This window comes from Alternaria infectoria (assembly GCF_024043175.1).
Source record: "Alternaria infectoria strain BMP 0036 chromosome Unknown scaffold_21, whole genome shotgun sequence".
In the NCBI taxonomy this organism is placed as follows: Eukaryota; Fungi; Ascomycota; class Dothideomycetes; order Pleosporales; family Pleosporaceae; genus Alternaria; species Alternaria infectoria.
The window spans coordinates 234,182-250,622 of record NW_026250710.1 but is presented as its reverse complement, the minus strand read 5'-3'; the positions used below and the strand labels follow the sequence as shown (position 1 = coordinate 250,622).

General features: G+C 52.9%; 3 protein-coding genes across 3 annotated transcripts; 1 reads left to right on the top strand and 2 right to left on the bottom strand.

Annotated features, from left to right (window-relative positions):
* Positions 1 to 192: 192 nt before the first annotated feature.
* Positions 193 to 1,559, top strand: J4E92_009137 (uncharacterized protein; the record flags this gene model as incomplete). The annotated part of the gene is made up of 2 exons (XM_051500486.1): positions 193 to 733; positions 784 to 1,559. 2 exons carry the CDS (start codon positions 193 to 195, stop codon positions 1,557 to 1,559), a joined length of 1,317 nt encoding a protein of 438 aa, XP_051349312.1.
* A 986-nt stretch (positions 1,560 to 2,545) lies between these two features.
* Positions 2,546 to 5,377, bottom strand: J4E92_009136 (uncharacterized protein; the record flags this gene model as incomplete). Its single annotated transcript, XM_051500485.1, has 2 exons — positions 2,546 to 5,073; positions 5,122 to 5,377. 2 exons carry the CDS (start codon positions 5,375 to 5,377, stop codon positions 2,546 to 2,548), a joined length of 2,784 nt encoding a protein of 927 aa, XP_051349311.1.
* A 6,758-nt stretch (positions 5,378 to 12,135) lies between these two features.
* J4E92_009135 (uncharacterized protein) lies at positions 12,136 to 15,487 on the bottom strand (the record flags this gene model as incomplete). Its single annotated transcript, XM_051500484.1, has 11 exons — positions 12,136 to 12,458; positions 12,511 to 12,735; positions 12,785 to 12,967; positions 13,020 to 13,056; positions 13,102 to 13,245; positions 13,322 to 13,664; positions 13,711 to 14,000; positions 14,055 to 14,295; positions 14,347 to 14,864; positions 14,918 to 15,273; positions 15,322 to 15,487. 11 exons carry the CDS (start codon positions 15,485 to 15,487, stop codon positions 12,136 to 12,138), a joined length of 2,826 nt encoding a protein of 941 aa, XP_051349310.1.
* Between the last annotated feature and the right edge of the window lie 954 nt (positions 15,488 to 16,441).

The window sequence follows — 16,441 nt, the reverse complement described above, 5'->3', positions numbered from 1 at the left end:
GTCGGGGAGGAGGAAATTGGGCACGAGTGCAGAAGAGGAGAGGCGTCGGCGTTTCGTGTTTCGCATGTTGCATGACGGCAGCCTCGCCCCGCGCAGGTGGAGACTGACTCGCGCTATGGGATTTTCTCCCCGCCATAGGCTTCGCGTCACTCTTGGGCTTACGCACACCACGCCCAGACATCACGCCCGAATATGCCGCCCTCGCCCTGCGCACTGTGCAAGGTGAATCGGGCACTCATACTGCGCCCCAAAGACCACTCCAAGCTATGCAAGACGTGCTTCATCTCGGTCTTTGAAACGGAAATTCACCACACCATCACCACAAATTCCCTCTTCCAACGCGGCGAAAAGGTCGCCATCGGCGCATCGGGTGGTAAGGACAGCACGGTCCTCGCTTCTGTTCTCAAGACACTCAATGAGCGCTACGACTATGGCCTTGACCTCATCCTCCTGTCCATCGACGAGGGCATCAAGGGCTACCGAGATGATAGTCTGGAGACGGTGAAGAGGAACGCGGAGCAGTATAGCATGGATTTGACCATTCTGGGATATGCAGAGCTGTACGGGTGGACAATGGACCAAGTGGTAGAGCAGGTGGGAAAGAAGGGAAACTGCACCTACTGTGGCGTCTTCAGGCGGCAAGCGCTTGATCGTGGGGCGTCGAGGCTTGGAGTCAAGCATGTAGTGACGGGACACAATGCAGATGACGTCGCCGAGACTGTTCTGATGAACTGTAAGTACTGCCTTACGCGTTCAATTTCTGCAGAATGCTAACTAGAACAGTGCTCAGAGGCGACCTGCCCCGTCTGTCGCGCACAACCTCCATCATCACATCCACGCCCTCCGCGTCGTCTGACCCAGCTTCGAATACCAACATCAAGCGCAGCAAACCTCTAAAGTACGCATACGAGAAGGAGATCGTCCTTTACGCCCACCACAAGAGCCTCGACTACTTCAGCACAGAATGCATATACTCGCCTGAAGCCTTCCGCGGCAGTGCACGTGCCCTAATCAAGAATCTCGAGAGAGTGCGACCCAGCGCCATCCTCGATGTGGTCAGGAGCGGCGAGGACATGGCAAAGCTAGTGCCGGGTAGCGATGAGGGCTGCGGAGGTGCTTGCGCGAGCAATGTACCTGTGGCTGAAGAGGAGGAAGGCGGATGCGGAAGTGCCCAAGGGCGCAGCACTGGTGGCGAGATGGCTAGCGTCGAGGCCCAACTCAGGCAGAACGAAGCAGCCGTCGACGGTAACCTCGAGACCGAGATCACCACGAAGAGTGTCAATGGTAGTGGACAGCACAGCAACGGCGCGGTACCACTAGCGAACGGAAAGAAGGCCAAGAAGGGCTTCACGCCCAAGAAGACGAGCAAGCAGGTCATGGGCCAGTGCAAGAAGTGTGGATATCTCTCGAGCCAGGAAGTCTGCAAGGCCTGCGTCTTGCTTGAAGGCCTCAACAAAGCACGACCGAAGAACAAGATCGAGGTTGGCTACGAGGTCCAAGATGTCAGCCTGAACAGCGTTCGAGACGAGCTTGAGGCAATGACGATAGGAGGAGAGTGAGCAAACCGCCGACGACGCGTTCTGCGACTACGCCTATCGCGCAAGTTGCCATCACGGCATCGGTTCGGCCACAACAATCGACCGACACATTCACGATCAGAAGGACAAGTCTATGCGACAACGCACCGATAGCTTGCACAACACCAACGTCATGAATGCGGGAGTGCTTCCCTCTCAATGGGTCGGCACATCTTAGGTAACATTCACACCGAAGCCTCGGTCGACATGGTCGGTGTGCGCTACAAGAGCTCGTGGTTGAAAGGTCGGTGAGACAACCCCGGGCGATGGCAGCGTGACCTGTCAGGCCAAGACCGGTGTCTCAGTCACACGAGAGTCAACACTCCACTACCCCGCACGAATGATCTCGCACCCGCACCCGCCCCGTCCTACCTCGAGCTGTGACCATACTTAATTTGCACGACATCGGTGCGGTTGCGTTCGGGCTTGGTGGGTACGTGGTACGTACCAATTTTGGTCTGTACCTTTGTACTTCTCATGCTGTAGTGCTGCGCCGTGTCATCAAGCCCTCATACCGTCCAATTCCCGACATCACAGCACGTATTTTGAATCAACATCATGTGTCGAGTTGGTGTTGCAAGCCGATGAATTCAGAATACGTGCTGAGATGTTGGAAATTGGACGGTATGAGGATTTGATGACACGGCAGTCATGCTGGAAGCTTTAGAAAGCATATTGCAATAGTACAAGGACCAATATATTGATAAGAAGATAAAGAATAGAGAGTTGTCCTCCAAGAGCCGTCCCATGGTATCTCAAGAATCCGTTCCCTGAATACAATCCCATACACATATCCAATCAAACACCCGTGAACGCCATGTCTACATGCAAACCGCTTGCAATGAAGATCCAATCCAACAACATATCCAGCTAAACAACAAGATGCCACCTCCTCCGTGTAGATAAAGCCGTAAATGAAACCTAAATGTCAAAGACCCAACAACACGTACACTCAGTCGACCCAGTCTCTACAACTCAAACCCAAACTCACCATCCATCTTCCACGGCCCATCAACCGTAACAGCACCCTTCTCAGAGTCAAAGTTACCAGTAGCACCAGGCTTGCCCTGGCCCAGCACAACAACCTGGGCAACAGTAACGCTCTCCTCATTCGCGCCAGCATAGGCAAAAGAGCCCGTAGCGCTGAACTTGGCGCCGTCGTACGAAAAGGAGATTTCGCTCATAGCAGGCTGATCCAGACTCTCGCCGTCATCAAGGTACAGCCGTCCCGTCGCCTTGCCATCCGCATCCGGCGCGACGATGATTAGGAAATCTTCTTTGCGCAGGGCCTTGGTTGTGTTGGCGCTGTTGACACGCTGGGGCACGATGGAGCCGCCGCGGATGTGCACGGGGATGTCGCTGTAGCCCAGATTGCTGACTGTGACGTTCTTGCCCTCGCCTTCGACCTTGGCATAGGTCCAGTAGTCGTAGAACGTGTCTTGCGGCAGGTAGAAAGTGACTGTGTCGGAGTAATCCGTTACAACGGGTGAGATGAGCAGGGCGTCGCCGTAGAACCATTGCAGGTCGATGCCAAAGGTATTCGCGTCTTCGGGGTAGAGGAAGAAGAGGGGGTTGATCATCGGCGTGCCTTCTTTGGTTTGGTAGTACAGGCCCGTGTAGATGTAATCGAGCAGCTTGTAACGCGTGTCGATGGCGCGCTTCGCGGCCTCGGCGACAACGTCCCAAAGGTAAAATTCTTGGTGGATGGCGCTGATTTCCGCGTGGTTGCGGTAGAAGGGCTGAAAGGCGCCGAGCGTGGCCCAGCGGGCGCACATGTATTGGTCTGCGTTGCCGTTGAAGCCGCATACGTCGGAGCCGACCATGGGCATTTGGTGCATGGAGACGAAGGATAGCATTTGTCGGATCGAGATGCGGTAGTCGTCCCAGGCGGAGAAGTTGTCGCCGAACCAGTGGGCTACCTTGCGGCCGGTGCCGGCGAAGGTGGAGCGGGTTAGGACGAAGGGACGGAGGGCGGGACGGCGGGCTAGCATGGACTCGCGGGTTGTGGATGCCATCATGTTGCCGTAGAGGTTGTGGGTGTCGTACTGCCAGCTTCCGTCATAGTTGGTTGTGTTCATGGGGATGGTTTGGCGCGAAATATCACCTAGATGGCTGTTGAGTTTATACGCGGGCTGGAACCATTCGCGGTCGGGGAAACCCTTCATACCACTCGGGCTATCGTAAGTCTGGCGAGCAGGTAGAGACTGGAAGCCGCGAGCCTCAACAGAATCTGCGCGTGGTGCGGAAATGGGCTCTACATCACGGGCCTTGTTGCTGTAACCCGGCTGGAAGGATTCTGGGAAGCCAGGAATCGGGCGTCCAGTGTTGGGTCGTGGGGCATTAGCAGGGTGAGGAGGAATGTTGTCGTCGATGGTTTGCTGGCGAGGATTGCAGGTTGTGACATCGTGACAGAAGTTGGACGCCTCGTTCATGTCGACCCAGATACCATCGATATCGATACCTGACTCGGGGTTGAACTGAATGTTCATTTCATCAGTCCACCACTTTTCCGTGTTGGGGTGGAACCAGTCAGGCCATGCGACTTCACCGGGCCATTGAATTCCGAGTAGGTCGGAGCCATCGGCGGCCTTCAAGAAGACGTCCATGTCGTGACCCTTCTTGTAGCTGAGATACTGACCGCCGACAGCGTGAACACCCGGGTCGAGAATCAGAATGTATCGCTGATCGCGCGAGTGGAGTGTTTGCACAAGCTCACGCATCTTGGAGAGGGGGAAGCGCTCGGGGTCAACCGTGAAGTCCTCACGAAGATACATGTAGTCGATATCAGTCCACATGACCTCAAGGGGAATTCCAGCAGTCGAGTAGTTGCCGACGACTTCAGCGACCATGTTGACGTCCCAGTAGCCGTACTTGCATTGGTGGAATCCAAAAGTCCAGTATGGGTACATGGCGGAGTAGCCCGCTATATCAGCGTATTGCTTGGAAACCTCGGCAGGCTTGCTACCGGCCATGAAGTACAAATCAATGACACCACCGATGGTGTTGTACTCAAGGTACTGACCGTCATCGGCCTTCTTCATTTCGACTTGCATTGGGCTGGAGTTGAGCATGAAGACGCCATGGGTGCCCTTGTCGCCACGGTGGTCGAAGTAGACAGGGTGGGTTCCGTACAGGTTGGCATTCCTGGGAATCTGGGGAGACTCGGCGTTCAGCAAGACACGCTCGTAGTTCTCCGCATTGAAGCGGAACGCGTCGCTGTGCTCGCCAAGGCCGTAGAGGTTGGGGTTATCGGGCAGCTTAGTGCGAAGGCGGACATATTGCTTCTCGAAAACCAGTGGCACAGTGCCAATGTCAAACAAAACCTCGCCGTTGTCCCTGCGCGTCACATCGAAAGAGAATGGACTGGTCTTGAGGCCAAATTTAAGCGCCATGTTTGCATCGCCGCGCCTCTCGAGTTTGGGGCGTGGGAACACCTCTTCAGATACTTGGTAGACTTGCTCAGCGGCATCGTAGATCTTGACATGTAGACGCTCGTCTATTTGATGTTAGTAGGCGTGTCCAAAGTAGAGATGCTGATACTTACTAGTTTGGTACTCAACTAGCAACTTCAAGTCCTTGATGTCATCGCTGTATGCGTTGCACGCATCTCCAGAAAGGGTAAGGTCGGCAGTCAAAGTGTCCCCGGTCTCGACTACATTTGAGGCCGTGTAGCCGGGGCAAGCATCGACTGCGGCGCGGCGAGTGAGAAAACTCGCGACATCGGCAGGGTCTTGCGATACAGGAGCCGCGTATGTGAGGCTCGAACAGGCGGCAAGCCCGAGCAGAATAATATTGATCATAACGATGTTTATCAATATTACCCAAGGGTGGAGAAGCGTTCGGGGAAGAAAGAGGAAGAGTAAGGCCCGTTTGCCCAAGAATATATACGTGGGGAAGACCTACGTGGAAGGGCCGTGCCAGCATTCACGATATCGGTAGCCAAGGGTAATTCTGAGACCACAGTCACCGCTTGACCCACAAAATGCTCCTTTCGGCCTGCGTTGGGCCACCTGATGTCTACCTGGGGAGGGTATTCATTGCTAAAGCACAATGACGCGATGAACGGTAGTATTATTCCCTCCGCTGAAGTGAATGTGGGGAATAACAGTTGTCATGCAGGAAACCGGTCTGGGCCAGGTACCTGCAGGATTTGACCCATTTATACTGCAACAAACCAGAGCTTTCCGCCAAAGGTTGTACATGGGCGCGTACACGATACAAAAAAACATGTTGTTTGTTTGGATACTAGCATCTCGCTAGGAAATGACGGATCGTCAAATCGTGGCCAGGACCGGAAGTCCGGCCACCACCAAGGAGGGTCCGGGGTAGTGCTCAGTTGGGCGAATACTCTTCCTGGAGTGCATCGCCACACTTTCCGCCCGGCGCATGCATGCCTGCCAATGGATGCTCGGTGCCCAGGTGTGCCTGCGGACCCCGAGTGCGATCGTCATATCTGCGGGCGGCCTGGCTAGGAGGATGCCCCCGTGACGGCCAAGACACCATCGCGGTCAACAACAGGAAGGACGCAAGGAATTTGCTCATGGAGAAAGTGTCGCGAGGCCCGCTACTCAAACATCTGAGGTGTCTTCGTGACGTCGGGAGTCTTGATCAGATCAGTTGCGAGGCTCGCGTGGACTGCGGGGGCGCCTCTTCCGCGCTAAGCCTTTTAGCGCGCTGTGGAGTGCCGTCACCTGGACTCAAAGTCAAGTAACGGCATCTCACTCTTCCATCCTTGAGCGCGGGTGTGGCTGTCATCTTTCTTTCTTCCTTGTTGCTCTTCCTTCCATGGCCCACACCGCTTCCACAGGGCTTGCAGCAGCGCCGCTAGGCATCACGATGCCCTTGTGACTGAGTTGTCAACCTTCCCGACCTACCCGGTTTCTTCCCGACACAATCACCACGAGCTCGATCGCCGAGGGCTTCTTCCAGTGATTCTATTGGCATTTCACTAACATTCACAATCACGGAAGCCAGCCTTCACGGGAATAAAGCAAAGAGTAGGAACTAGCGAAAGCTTGGAGCTACAGGGTTGCTTCTGCGGCACGAACGAACCTAAGGCCGATTATACCCTCCAACAATCATGCGCTTCCGCAGTGCATACCCTAGGCGTTACCCATTCGACTATATACACTCCAAGGCTCCTCTTTCGCCGTTTCCTTCAGCCATCGCTCTAACGGCATGTCACCATCTTCGCGCGCGCTTTCGTTCGCCATAAGATTTTCGTGTGTAAGTTTAGGGCGTTGACCTCCGTCTCGCTAGATAGACGAACTCTGTTAGCCGCCGAGTCGGGGATAAACTGATGCGAACGAACGCACGGGCTGCACCCCATCTGTCGATGGAGTCTTAGGCTTCGCCATCGTTTCCGTTTCAGTCTTGCAAGATGCAACACTACGAGAAGACTTGTCGGACCCGAAAGTTGCGAGAGTGCTACTAGGAGCGGAGATGGCTTTCTGAGAAGCATTAGACTCGGCGCAAAGTATGGAACACCAGCATCAACTCACCATCAAACATTGGCTGGGCATCTTTGGTAGTGCGGCGGTGCGGTTCCTTGTTGGTAGTGTTTGTGTGTTGGCACTCTTTCGTCGCGGACAATCACTTTGTTTAAATCCATCTGCTCCAAGAGACCGTTGGACGTAACACGAGGCCGCATTTCTGAGTTGTTACTGCTGTTGATTCGAGGCCGCCAAAAGACATCGTCGCCGTCTAAGAAGAGTTGGATATCAACGCAGGCCGCAAGGAAAGTGGAGCCACAAGTTGCGTATGGCTCTCGTACTATGTGCGCAGAGATCAGGGCTAGTTTCCTGTACTGTATGTACATTCTGCGTGGATTGGAGGCCGCAGCATTAGTATTGCGAACACTGTACCACTTCCGGTTAAGTCTGTTGGCACGTACAAGATACTCCTGCGTTGATCATTGGCGGCCGCTCAGTGATGTTTCAGAAAGCCTCTTGGTATTGTTGAAACGCTTCATTGATAGAAAGACTATTGGAGGCCGCAATCGCGATATTCTTTGACCGATATATCCGCATACAGAAATGATCATAGAGGCTGAAAAGCATGCATATCATTGGAGGCCGCAAGTGGGAATCTTCTATACGAGGCTGTACTGGTGGCTTAGCAAGCTAGCCTAGCTAGAATTATGGGCATGGGTTAGCGATTGGACCAGAAGCAAGGCCGCAGAACTGTGTATAAGTCACGTTTTCAGCCACTTGGTATGCCCAGTCCAAGCATCAATGAAAGCACCGCAGAGGCTCGTAATGACTGTAACTCATCATGAAGTTTTCTTCCCACTTGGTTTTTAGTACTCCAGCAATCCAAGCCATTCGTAATTCGTCCGATGGCAAGTTCTTGCGGGCTTCGATCGCCTTCGCAGCGTTCAGGGGACAAAGTTATCGCACGTTCTGCAAGATCCAACAAGAGAAGCAAGAAATTGCATGCTACAATACCAGGAACAGGGGTTACAACCGCGAATGGCCATCTCAAGATTGTGAAAATCATCTGTCCGAAGACTTATTTCAAAGCTTGTTGTTTAGACTCTCGAGCATGTCACATGATGTAAGTCAAACCCTTTTTCTCTCATGTGTGTGCTAATGTTAGACAGAAATCCTTCTCAACATGGCGTGATATCTTGCTCGGCGATGCTATTCCTGGTATACTTCTGGACTTTGTCAAAGAATGGCTGCTGTACCCGCCGCTCAGTAGTAGATTCATGGGGTTTATAGATGATTCGGTGCTTTGCCGACTAGTCTTGCTCGACCTTGTTCAGTCTGTGCTAGACAGACCAGAATGGACGAGATTAATTTCCAAGGCGTTAGCCGTCCTAATGGTACACGCACCCCCTTTACGAGCATGGCATCTCCAAGCTCTAGCATCCAATAGCTCAGCCTGGCGGAAGGCGAAGGCCAAACAACTTTCCAAACAACTGCAAGACTCAAGCAATGGAAGACACCACGGTTCAAGGTCATTGGCTCTCGTGGCTCGACAAATTCAGGGGGCAACCGATCGAACACGGACGCCATCCCAGACAGTGTCAGCAATTTGCGGGAAGATTACCTCAGATGCGGAGACAGAGACATGTCCATCAGTACATATGAGAGGCCGCGGGGCGCTCACAATATGGAAGAACACAGCGGGGGCAAACAAGTCTTGGAGAAGATGTCCAAAAGTTGTCATCTGGCGGCAGTCGAAGCATCATAGTCGCTCGTCGAGGCTAGCAGAGTATACGACAGACCTGTTCGAGTCACGTCTCTGGATTCCGCACATCTTCGAACGACACCCGCCGTCGAAAACAACTCTCAAGCCGAAGAGACTCATACGCGTCAAACAAAAGAGGTTCACACCTAGCAAGCACAAGTGGACACCTCTCGGTGACATGCATGACTGCAATACGATGCTCACCAAACGGGGGAACGACGCCTCTTCGAAGAGGTCACCTGGGAAGTATCCTTCCAAGTCGGATGTGATGGAGCCGGGCACGGTATTCACGCGCTTGATATGGGACATTGAGCGCAAGACAAAACCCTGGCGACAGCTAGACCGCTTTGTACCTAGTGGCCAACTTTTCCGCAAAAGATGGCGCGTTCTGACGTTCTTACGCAATGACAGCCACGCTGACGTTTACTCCGTTCACGATATCATTTTCCGGGGCTCGAGGCGACATGAATCTATCGAAACGGAGGCTCATTTCTTTCTGGACGACCTTCGTGGCAACTGGCTAACAGCGGCGAAGAGAAAGCAAGGGCGCTTGCGTAGTGGCCAAGGATTTGAAGATGAGTTCTCGTACGGAATCAGACGTGTCATTGTGGTCAGAGTTTTAACGAAGGCTCAAACCTTCGACCTGAGGATGAGCGAAAAGGACTTTCCGTATTTGACGTGCAAAAGAACAGCGCCACGGGCGTCCTTAATGAGTGGCGGGGAATCTTATGCATCCATTGTACGTAAAAGTGCCACAGGCGCATCAACAGAGCTGCAGCAACGAGTTCAGCCCCACCAGTCGATTCGCGACGCGAAGCGATCGGTGAATGCACGGGCGAAGAGGAGCGAGAAGCAGAGAATGCAGCGCCTAGCCCAAAGGCATGCTCAGCGCAGTGGGTGATCGCCCGCGTGCAAATGGATCAGGTTAAATGACATTTGATTGCTATAAGTTTGCGTACTTCTCTATGCTATGAGTTTCCGTGCTTCTCTATAAGAAGAATGATCATGAAATTGCGCACGGCGAGATGGTCTGCCATCTTGGCCGAGGCTGAGGTCGTCAAACGCACCCATACCCCATGTCAGCAGCCGCTGAACACGCCCACTAGGATGGAAAGCGGCAACTACTCCGCTCTCCTCACCGTTGTCAACTCGTTTCCTTGCATGGGAGCAGACCCCACGAAGTACACTCCGGTAATGACAGCCAATAAATGGCCACTCGCGTCCTGGGGACAAACGAGCGTCGATGGTTCCAGACAGGGCTGTCTGACATGGTCCTTCATCTCAAGTATGTTTGCGTACCTCTACTTCGTAGAGCGAAGTAGAGGATTTCTATCTCATGATCATGCTGACATGGTCGTCTGTCCAAGTGGCCGAGATATTCTGAATGGTGACGGTGCACTCTCGAAGGCGGCCGTCCACCAATACATGAAAACACTCCAACTCGTAATCTTCATTGCTGCTTTAGGGGATTGTTGATGCCGATACTGGCTCTTTGATTTTATGGTGACTAGTCTTCTCGCGGGTGTTGACTTTGTTGATGTGTCGCAGAAGATCGTCCTTTCGCTTATAGCGTTTGTTGCATGCACAAACGAATGGTCGACCTTTGTCTCCGCACGAATGATCTTGGTGGCGCTTCAAGTCTTTCTCGGACTTGAATGCCTTTGAGCATGCCGCGCATGTAAAGGTCTTCACCAGTGAGACATGTCTACGTCGAGCCACTGGGTTCTTGTCGATTCGCATTTTCCCGACTGGATTATCGTCCGAGGTGTGGCCATTACTTCGCGAACTTGATGATAGCCTGGAGGACCGTAATTCTGGTGTCGAAGAATGTTCGCTTGATGTGGACTTAAGGTACACAGCCGTCTCGTCGACCGGCTGGAAAGTATCGAGGCTATAGGACGGACCCGGGGCTTGTATATCGGGGATGGGGTAATTAAAGCAGAATGAAGATTCGGGGTTGAGAGCTGAGGCCTCGTCGGCAGTCTCTCTGATGGTTGACAAAAAGGAACATTGGGATTCGGAATTGGGAATGGTTAACAAACTATAATCGAAGCACTCATCGACGCTTTGATACCCCGGATGGGATGTGTCAAATGACACATTCGTATGCCCCAAGAGGGCATCCATATAGGTCCCAAACGGATAGTTAGGGTCCAGGGTATTAGAGGGTTGCTCAACAGCAACACCTTCATAGCGGATGTCTTCGATCGTGTGGTTCGTCTGCCGTGCAAAACCTTGTGAAAACCCGTTGTAGTTGTCGTCAACCGTCTGAGAGATCGCTGGCGAGGCGAATTCGTGTATTGGGTCATTAGAATGAAGTTGTCTCGTGCATGCCTCTTGGCACAGACATTGACCGAAATGTTTTATGCAATGATCACTGTAGACGATCAGTTTCACCAGCGAGACATTGACGATCAGCAGTGTACTTACTGATAGTCGCAATTGATTGCGTAGACGGCCTATAACTAGGCCGTTCCTGGTGAGCTACGATTGTGGGGTGATATAAGGCGAATCCTTATCGCATGCACAGCGCTTCAGCTGGACGTTGCGAAGCTTTGGGGCTGTCGGTAAGACAATAGACACCGACTCAGGCGTTGATGAGGTTTCCGGCGACCGTAGAGAGTGAGGAGGTGCTAAGGGCGACAGTGTGATGATGTATAGCCAGTGTGTGAGCGGTGGAAATCAGATGGTTCGGGATGCACGGCGACCGTGTAAGGACACAGACGCCGGTCGCGGTCCGCGTGTGGCGGCAAAGCCGCCTCGTGAGATGGAAGGTCAGTTATATGGCGGAGATATGCCCTTGGGCACGATGCCCGGGCAGGTGTAGATTGAGGAGAAGAATAAAGGAGAAAGCAAAGAAGAGGCAGCGCACACAAGATATGGCAGCGGAAGTGTTGCGGACGTCATCCAACGCTGATTGGTAGCCGCAAACTATGGCGTTGAGCCTGAAACCTTGGAACCGGTAAAGTCAAAGTCAACACTAGCTTGATTCTGACTAGTCCAAGGTCCTCCATATGCACAACCCGATCTGTTGCAGCCCCCAATTCTCGTAACACGGAATAAGCAGGAAGCTTCCATCAGAATTCGAAAGATTTAGACGCCGGATAATCACAGCAATCCGACAGATCGCAGTCATGCAACTCTTTCACCAAAGAAATTGGGTAGTATTGACTGATCCTCCACAGATGGAATATGCAGCCATCAACGCCACCAAGGCTTCAACGCATGCAAAGTCGTCGCGCCGCAGCCTCAAAGTGAGCGACATCCCTGCCCGTTCCCGCGCAAAACTTCCCAGTCCCCTCCAACCCAAGTAGCGCAAAGTCCACCGTACTCTCCTCCACCAAATCCCACCACCCGCACCCACTCACTTATGCTCCTTGCACTTCTCCAAACTCTTACTCACAACGCTCTTGAGAACCCTGCGCGCCTCAGCCACCAACTCATGCAGCTCCTGGCGAAACTGGCGTCCCTCGGGCGTGTCATGTTCCTTCCTGTTCTTCTGGCGCTGGAAGGCAGCGCGAATCGTCTTGAGGATCTCGACGACTTCTTTGCGCAGCTTGTCGCAGGTGTTCTTGATGAGGGCTTTGACGTCCTTTTCGACTTCGTCGGCGATGGCGGAGAAGGGGCCGTTGAGACCGATGATCTTCTCTTCGAGGTACGCGTGGCGGACGTCGCGAAGCTTCTGACCTGTCACGGGGTTAACGGGTGTGCAGTGATGTAGTAGAATGTCGGGTTGTACCTTTACCGGGCCTCTGCTCGAGCGCTTTTTCGTAGATAGGCTCCATGGCTAAGGACAGGTAGCACTTGTCTCCCGGCTTGACGGCCTTCTGATAGATGGCGATGAGACCCGTGCGGAGGTCTTTCATGGAATTGTCAACCTTCAGAGTGATGTCCTTTTCGTAGCCGACGAGGTTGTTGCCGAAGCAGACCTGATATGCGTCACCAGCCAAAGCCTGAGGATCGTCTACAGTGTGCATTAGTAGGAGAAGGAACTTATGGATCAGCGAACTCACCTTTGAGTTGCTTGTTCAAATCGTTGATGCCGGCTTTGATAGTCTGGGCAGTCTGGGCTTTGAAGCTTGCGGGTGCTGCATCCAGTAGATCCCGGAATGCGTCGAGGACGGCTTGCTTTGTGGGTGCAAGTAGCGCGGCGTTCACATCGTGCTTGATGCCGAGCTTCTTCTGATGATAAGTGCCTGAATCTTGTTAGCGGTTGGCTTACCAGTCTTGGAAGCGGGCAGCACGAACCTCTCTTGTTCACCAAGGCCTTATGTGATGCTGCGTTCTACAATAGTCAGTAAAGAAAGCGAATAGATGACATGAACCATACTATTTTGAGTAGCTCATCGAGCTTCTTCTCAGCGACCTTGTCGAACCTGTCTTGCAACTCATGGTTTGAGAGCGCCGCTACAAGCTCCTTCACAAAAGTCTTGTTGCACTTTGTTGCAACAGCTCGCACGCGAGACTCAAGATTCTGTAGCTGTTAGTGTCATGCTTCGACTAGGGAATAGAAATGGTACTTTTATAGACTTATCGATGATTTTGGTTACGTGCTCAATGCGAGCCTCGGTGGTCTTACTGCAGCTCATCTGAACGATGCTCAACAGCATCGGGACTTTGAAGTGGATGAAATGCTCCAAGACTGCGGTCCTTCCTTGCGAAGGAATGCCTGCAATATAGGTACATGCGGCTGGGATCTGGGTCTCGTCGAGCTTCATCGTAGGCATCTTCTCCAGGTTTTTTGTGTTGTAACCGCGGCGATGTCGCATGTACATACGATTGGAGACGCAGAACGCTGCAGCGCCAGCATCGTCGCCGGTGTTTTGGCTGTACATACGATTCATACCAGCGGCGACGAATCGGTTACGGCATGCAATGCGTGCATCTTTGCGCCTGACGAAGTAAGCTTGCTGAAGTCGAATGTGGGGGTAAGACTTACTCTTTCTCTAGGATAGGTATGCGCGGCATCATGTCCTTTCCTTTCTTGCGGCTGGCCAAAGCCTTGTTTGCTGCCTTGAGGCTCTCAAGCTGGCGAAGCCCATCTTCAGTGGCAGTGTTCTGCTGAATCTTCTGCCTCAATCGCTTCATTTCAAGCTTGTTGGATTCTAGTTCGTTGTCTATGGCTTGCAGTTTGTTCTCGAGGTCGGCCAACTCATCTTCAATGGGCACCAGTTGTTCTTCTGCTATAATGTCTAGCTGGAGCGTACTTCCGCCGTCGTCATTCAGTTCCTACGGCGCATATGATTAGTCACAATAAGTTGCCTGCTTGCTGTGTAAACTTACATCGGCTCTCGTCGCGACAAGAATGACGCTACCATGGTGCCTTCGACTGTGCGCATCGAGGTAATGTTGCCGAAATGATTGATCACTTGTTGCACGCTTGATGTCAACGACGACAATGGTCATCTCACATTGCTGCAGATAGGCGGTTGCAGCAGTGACACGGTACATGTTGACGTCCTTTGTTCCTGGAACATCGGCCAAGCAAATGCCATCCTGTAGTAGGGGACTATCGACGTAATACCTGTGATTGCTGTCAGCGACGCAGCCTATATATGAAAGGGTATGTTCTCACCGTATGATCTCGACGAATGGCCACGGACTGAATGGGAGTACTTTGCCTTGGTAACGTGCGTTGGGAGCTCGCATCCGAAACGGACGAAGCTGTTCGCGCATATCATTATGCGTACTAGACTTGAAGGGCACGGAGAGCTCTCCATCCGGTACGAACTGGCCGTGGATATCCATAGTCCACTTCAACAGCTTCTTCAATGCTGGGTTGTCCTTAAGAGTCTTGCCTGATGACATAAAGTCCTCGAGAGATTCCGGAGCAACGCGGGAGGCGAAGAGATGTTCCAGGCACTCTAATGCGGCGTCTTTACGTGCGCGGTCCTCGTCGTCGACACTGTCTTCGTCCTGCATGAGCTTCTGCCTAGTGTTGAACCAAACCTTGAACCAGTTCGTGACTAGATCATCAGTGCAGTACTCGAGGCAGTAGAACTGGACTTCCGCTTGTACCGCGCCGATGTTGGTTGATAGGGTCTTTTGGCGAAATTCCGTAACGACATTCGTACACGCCGCGCCGCTGTCACCCTAAAGATGCGCGTTAGTGATAGGTCTTCGCTTCGTATCTGGGGTAACAATACTTCTGGTGTCAGATCTTCACCAAGAAGAGCGTTTGTTGTGGCGGACTTTCCGGTACCAGTGTCTCCAGTCACGGCGATGCGGATCTCGTCTTGGTAGAGAATGTCGCGGTCCTTTATGATCTGGTTCCAGAGATAGTTTGCCTCTTCTCTAGCAACACCGAGATTGTTGGCTGCCTTTAAGAAATCTATGAAGACACGCAAGAGATCTTGAACGTCTCCCTCGGCTTGTTTGAAGCCTGGGTGGTACATTGGTAGTCTGGGCCGGCGCTGCTGGGCTGGGTCGTATGGTGCTACGTCTTCAGAATCTTGATCGTCGTCGCTGTCTTCCTCATCACTGTCCGACAGCGAACCCGAAGCTACCATGAGTTAGCAAGATACACTTCTCAGATGGGGAAAGGACATACCCTTGCGCTTCGCAGGCAACATTGACTCTACGCCACCGGCGTTCCAGCCCATGATGGCAAGCTTAGCGCGGGTCTCGATGTCCAGGAGTCTCTGCATGTATGGTGAAATGCTGGGGACATCTGGAGTGGGGGACTTTGGATTGTTTGTAGATAGGGGTGCGACCATGATGGCGATGGGCACAGAAGACGTCGGGCACTCAGGCTCAAAGATGGGACTTGCCGATCTCTCAGGTGTGTGCTGTTGAATGCCCTCCATCGGAACGCTGTCCGCGGACATAGCTATCACTAGTCAGGGACTATGATGGGAGGTCTCGACGACGAGCAAGAGCCGAAGCTGACCTTGTGTCGAGCGAATGGGTGCAGTGATTGAGGTTACTTGAGAAGAAAGAAGCTTCAAGGGATAGAGGAAGAAGGATGGAGGGAGAAAGGGAAGCGAAAGACGATATAAAAGCCTTATATGGGCCACCCTCAGACGCCTACTGGTGAGAGAGCCGCCACAGATTCGAGGTCACCTCGTCTGCGAGGAGGTAAGAGCGCGATAAGCTCCTCGGACGCAAAGTCATCGTGGATGGCATGATCAAGGTGTGCCAACTCCAGCAAATGGTACCAGACTGTAGCTTCAATAGAACGTCTTGGTACATGGCACGGGTGGAAACGTTCGGCTCTGCTGCCTTGACGGACGGAACCGTAGCGGTACTACACCTGGATGGCCAGGTTCTATGCCGTGAGGCCATGGCATCCCTGGAGGTCTGCCTTTACTTGTCTCTATGGGCCGTCATGGCGACTGGAGGATCCGGAGTACTCGCCGTCACCACGGATACGGCAGGCAAGACTGGTAACAGCATCTCGTGTAGAGCCAGGAATGCGGCCCCGGTGAGTGCGATCCTCGGTCGAAGAGACGTCTGGTCGATACTGAAGTCGTGTGCTCAATCAATTGGAAGTGGCTGGAGATGTGGCTCATAGGAGACGTGGTGCAGGCGTCTTACTGGAGCCAGGTGCATCGCACGCTAGTTGCTGACCTCTATACGCCCCAGCCGAGGGAAGGCGCTCTGGACCCTGTCGAAAACTTAAACCTCGTACCTCAGCCGTGTAGCTCTCCCAAGCTTTCTCCCACCATCTC